Consider the following 6,000-nt stretch of genomic DNA (forward strand, 5'->3'; position numbering starts at 1 on the left):
AAGTCCACAGGGCTCCAATGAAAACGTGCTAAATGGTTCTTGGAGAGGAAGAAGCAAATAGGTGGGTGGGAAGCTGGCCTCCCGACTAGGGTTCTTGCAATGCATTTCCTATGTGCCTGGGAGTACTCTGTGTGTTCAGGCAACTAGAACTGCACCCTAAAAAGGGCAGATAAAGCTGGCTATATCGCCTGCTTGGCATGGTTAATTTAATCTCCCATTTACACTGCAACCCTGTTGGACAGGCTATCCAAACATTATGGCTTGCACACAGCATAAGTGTGTAACTTCTGGATCACAGATCTATCCAGAATAACCTTCTGGATAACAGCCAGCACACCCCCACACACATTTCTAGTCAGCTCTGAAAGGCTAGGAATAACACTACAATCCTTGCCTGGAAGCAAATCCCATTGAAATGAGAATCAGGTTGCACAGATCTAATCTGTTCTCATCCCTCTGGAGTCCATTAGGTTTCACCTGCATAAAATTCCCTTCCAGAGGACTCCACATATTGAGGCCCTTCACTATACATTTGATATTTCATCCTATTAATTTGCCACTTCCCTTGAACTCTATAGAAGCTATAAAAGGCTGCTTTTATGCATTGGAACGTAAGACATAGATTACATTTCCACAGGGTTTTTATAGCCTGCTGTCATGACCTTAAGACAGAATGCTTAACATTAAAAAAAATCTTATTCTGTACCTGTAGAAAGAAGCTGACACTTTCCAAGCTATAATTGTATAATATAGCAGAATACAGAGCAGTAATATATACAATACTATAATAATGAAGTAGGTATAATGATTGAGCACTGCAATTTAATGGTGATATTTTATTAGTGTGGTTTTTGTGGTGTATTATAACATACCCAGTTCCATGAAAATATAGAATTACGATTCAAGGGCGAGTTATTTGTCCTCCATTCTTTCAGCTGGAGCCAGTTGGTCATAAACAGTCATACAATAACTTCACATATGAAAGGCTGAAACTCAAGTGCCCAACCTCGGTAAGTAACAAAGGTCTGCAGAAACACCTAGCCCCATAGCACTGACATAGGAAGAGACAAGGCCTATGCAATCCCACATCTGGTTTCCCCACAACAAAATAAGCTCTTCTCACTTTTGATTCATTGCACTCCTTCTGAAATAACTTTAAAATGGCTTTAAATGTGCCTTCCCCCTTTACAGGCTTTTCTTCTTCTTTGGCGATCACTCGTAGCCGAGTAAGATTGTCATCCATAAACACTGTTTTAACAATGGGTCCGTAAGTGACTGTGGAGGCCAATTCTGGATCCACACATGCTTCCACAGTGGGGACATTGGTTTCCGGGCGGGAGTTGATCACGGTGTGGATTTGCCAAGCGTGCCTTCCTCTTAGCACGTTTCTCCCTTCCGTCCTGAGATTGAGTGTCTTCAAAGCCCATGACACCTTTGGTAAGGGCTGTTCTCCAACTGGAGCACTCGCAGGCCAGGGTTTCCCAGTTGTCAGTGTTTATACTACATTTTTAAAGATTTGCCTCGAGACAGTCTTTAAACCTCTTTTGTTGACCACCAGCATTACGCTTTCCATTTTTAAGTTCGGAATAGAGTAGTTGCTTTGGAAGACGATTGTGGAAAGGTAACCTTGTGGAAAGGTACAGGCTTTATGGAGCATGAAAGCAATCTGGTTGCCCAAACAGAACTAGATAGTAAAAGAGGCAAGAGTGAAGTGAGATTCTTTGGGATTCAGGCAAGAGTGAAGTGAGATTCTTTGGGATTCAGAATTGCACCAGTCCTGATGCTGCTGCTAAGGATGCTAATGGCTAGATTAAGACTTTTAGAGGCCCTAAGTGTTTTGGTGCCCTCATATATATCTAATTCAAAATATAAACAATGATTAACTGTGTATTATTAATCTCTATTATTACTATGTTATTATTACAATTATTATTATTATTATTATTATTATTATTATTATTATTATTACATATATATCCATGTATTTTTTTTCTTTTATTGTGGGAGCCAGCGCCATATGGTCCATGGTAAATCTGGCAATGAAACATTCTGTGGTGCCCCTCTTCCCTTGATGCCCTAAGCCCATGCTTTTTTGCTTAATGGTTAACCCACCCCTGGGCAAGTGTGGAGGAATTTAGGAAGCTACCTCATTGTGCCACTGGTCCTTCTAACTCAGTCTTGTTAACACTGGTCGGAAGCAAGACCCAGCTCTTTCCCAGCTATACCAAGGATTAAAGAGCCTGGCAATTAGAGCTTGCGGTGGATTTTGCTTGTAAGCAGAACACAAATCAGGCCAGATGGGTGAAAAGAAAGAGGGAGGACTTGCTTTTGCCCTGCTACTTTCCCTTGGGGAAACTCAATCTTTCCTGCTGAATCGGAGCAAACATCAGTCGGGCTTTCTCCAGACAAACATTTGTTCCGCTTTATTGCAAAAGAGCCCCTTCCCTAGGGAGAAAGTGGTGGGACAAGGGCAAAACTACTCAGACCCAAGCCTAGAAGTTGCAGAACAAGTGGGAAACCACTTGGACCCATGCTTTTTAAGTGTGTGACAAGCCCTGAAACCTGCTGCTGTTATTTATAAGACAGGTGACAAATAGAGCTCTTGTTCCTAAATGGGTTTATTAAACTGAAATAGTAGGTGCATTTAGGAAAAAATATGTTAACCTGGATTTAATCCCTAAACTTTTCAGCCTCTTCATTAAAAATAAGAAGAAGTTTTATTTCACCAGGGTTTGTTAGAGTTGCATATCCCCAGCTGGAGGTTTAAAATAAATGTGCTAAAAGCAGTGTTGATCCACCGGAGGCCCAATGCAGAGGCTTCAAGAGAACATGTTAGTTTATAGTTCAGGAAAAGGTTAAGATGGTAAATCTTTCTGCTATAGCAGATGAGAAAATATTATTTTGTTGCTTCTGTATTTCATGGGCGGTCCTTACACCACATCTTTAGGTGGTGTAAGGACTGACTACTGTTCTGTAAACTGTGCCTTTCTGCTGCAGGAAAATCCCTTTATTTTCACCTCAAGCAACAGCAAAGCGCAGAGTTCAGAGATCGATGCAGAGAACAATGGAGGCAAGGTGCCCTACTGGGCTGCGATTGTGGCAGCAACAGCTGGAATCTTGGCAGGATCCCTCATTGCCTGGCTGATCACCACTCAGAGAGCCAGCAAACGCCCATGTTCAGGAAACACAGTGACTGGAGAGAAAGTAACAACATTTTGAATTTGCACCTGCACCAAGGAGATCTAACACAACATCTACCTCCAGTAACATGAGGAAAGCAGTATGGGAGCTTAGCAGCAGCTTTTCACATACTATTTTTAAACCAAAAAAATTTCCATCTAAAAGTGGGAGAAGAAATACCGGCTCAGACATCATGGTAACTGTTTGCAGACCAGGGCTTAGAAGATGAGATACATAGGGAGAGCTTATTAAAGCAAATGCATCCCAAATATATCAGCCTTCCCTGATTTTAAATAGGATATTTGTTATTGTAATGGAAACGCCAAGATAAAGAATGCTTCTATACGGTGCATTTTGCATTCCCACTGAAGATTCATCCGCAAATGTCAGGTTTGCTCTCTTAATCCTGGCCTCTTAAATGGCATCTGGGAGCATTTAGTGAATACAATAATCAACAGTGTTACAAATGAAGAGCTATCAATTCTAGAGCTGCCATCCTGGCTGAAGAGTGAGCCAAATAAAAGCCTTTCAAGAAGCCAACTTTTGCCTGTTTATTTGTATAGGCGGAGATAGAATGTCTTAGGTTAAAATTCTCACAGGAAAATATATAGGAGAGCTAGCTTCCAAGAGGAAGATAAAAAGGTTAAGCCAATTAATATGTCTGTTTTGATATGATGAGAGAATGGATTGAATTGATATGTGCAGTGTTCAGCATAGACACGGGATTGCATCAGCACATGCCCAGCTTGAGGCTCTAAGGCTGCATGTGCAGTAATCTGCTTCTATCACACAAAAATGTAGTTTCATCAACCCAGAATTATTCATGCTTGTCCTCAACATGCTGCTTTTTAATCCAGAATGATTCTAGATCCTGCCATCCATGAAGGTGTGTGTGGTTACTTGTTACACATTTGAAAACCCTCCCCTTAATTAGGTTTTTGTTCTCTGCACAGACTCCCCACCCCATGAATGGAGAAAGAAATGGTGATTGCAATCTTGCTGTATGCCCACCCACAACATCAATGGGCAGGTGCACACACACACAATAGCTAGGACTACCTACATTTGTTTTCAGATGAATACACTGTGGCATAATGCAGAATCAATCTGCAATGAACTTTTATTCTTGAAATGAAACCAGTTTCTTAAGAAGGGCTTTTTAGGGGCAAAAAAAAACTGCAATAGTTCTAGATCAGGCATCCCCAAACTTCGGCCCTCCAGATGTTTTGGCCTACAATTCCCATCATCCCTGACCACTGGTCCTGTTAGCTAGGGATCATGGGAGTTGTAGGCCAAAACATCTGGAGGGCTGCAGTTTGGGGATGCCTGTTCTAGATTGTGTGTGAACTACAGAGGGGGGAAAAACTTCATTGCTTTTTAAATAAAATGTGGTTTGTACGCAGCCTATATCAGTACCAGGATCAGCAGCAGACACCCTCAAGCAGCCGCTTGGGCCTTAGTAGTCCAGCAGGACCCATTGGTAGTGGACCCATTGGTAGTGGACCCACCCTTGGTTCCCTTTCGCAGGCAGCTGCAAACCATGTTTACAATTTCCCACAATGCTCTGCAGCAACAAGGGCTCTGAAGGGATTTTTAAATGGTGGCTACCTGGAGCCAACAGGAGGGGCAGTTACCTAGCATGTTCCAAGTAGCACCATGGGGAGGGGGACAGGAGAGAGCCCCTAGAGGGGACCGTGTCAAGGCCTGAATCCAACCAATCAGCAGTTGCCACCATGATTCCAATGGGCAACAGTCCACCCACCAGTACCTTGCTATGGTGCTGGCAAAAGATCTCAGTAAATAACCCCTCAAAAATCCACAAAGCCCAAAAGACTCTCTGCTCTCACTACTCAGTTCTTTGCACTGGGTCACCTTCTCTTACACACACTCCATGGCAGCCATTTTGTGACTGGCTCCCATTGCACTTTCTCAAATTCCAAATGTGCACACTGGCACCAAAAGGACGTTGAGCAGATAGAGAGCTGCAGGAAGCAGAGTTGAACTCTCAATGCATCTGCCGGTGTGCAGGGAGTTCAGTCCTGCTTAGTACAGGGAACTGGCGGGGAACCTACAGATCAGATTTCTGAAGATGGCCATTATGATGTCAGATGGCTAGCAGGTGTTCCTGCCCACCTGTCATGGTTGGTTTCCTGGGGTGGGGGAGATGAAGATCTGGCCCAGCAGGGCAAAGAGGTTCCCCACCCCTGCAGCTCTCCAAGGCTACAGACAATAACCTTTCCCAACTTTCCTACCTGGTGGTACTAGCAATGGAAGAACTTGGTACATTTTGCATGCAAATGTGCTGTACAAGAATGCCGGCCCTTTTCATTCGTAGCATAGATATGTGCGCTACATTACAAATGCAGTTCTCCAGTGTGATGCCATCCGTATGCATTCATGCCTGAGCAATAGCAACAAAAACAGTCCATTGGGATTCCACACACCACTGGTTCTGCAGTCTCCAACTCTGTCCAACCATCCAGGAAGCCCTGACTCTGACCAGGCCTATAAAATTATGCCTGGTTGACAGCTCTAGCACAAAAGGATGAATGTTCAAACCCCACGATTGCCCTCAAATGGCACGAGTTAAAAACAGTGCCGTTGATATTTTCCTTTGTCTTTTGGTTTAGTGTGAGACAGCAGAACGCACAATTCAGCTGATCACAAGGGCCGCTAGTGATGCTCTCCTCAGGCGACAGGCTCAGCTGTCCAGCCAGGCCATACCATATGGCTCTCCTCCAGGAGCCTATCAGCCTCTAGCAAGATCCAGTTAACATCCAATTTTCCCAACCTCTGTGGCACGAGCTGAATTGTTGCTGC

At 43.6% G+C, this 6,000-nt stretch overlaps 1 protein-coding gene across 1 annotated transcript in view; it reads left to right on the top strand.

Moving 5' to 3' along the window:
- The window catches only part of PLB1 (phospholipase B1), a 77,063-nt gene extending 73,343 nt beyond the window's left edge, over positions 1-3,720 (top strand). Inside the window, exons 39-40 of the mRNA XM_035111500.3 lie at positions 936-1,010; positions 2,998-3,720. Coding sequence (XP_034967391.2) covers positions 936-1,010; positions 2,998-3,219 — 297 coding nt within the window. The 3' untranslated portion in view covers positions 3,220-3,720. The remainder of the gene's footprint in view (positions 1-935; positions 1,011-2,997) is intronic.
- The last annotated feature ends 2,280 nt before the right edge of the window (positions 3,721-6,000 follow it).

This window comes from Zootoca vivipara, chromosome 3 (assembly GCF_965207765.1).
Source record: "Zootoca vivipara chromosome 3, rZooViv2.hap1.1, whole genome shotgun sequence".
Taxonomy (NCBI): Eukaryota; Metazoa; Chordata; class Lepidosauria; order Squamata; family Lacertidae; genus Zootoca; species Zootoca vivipara.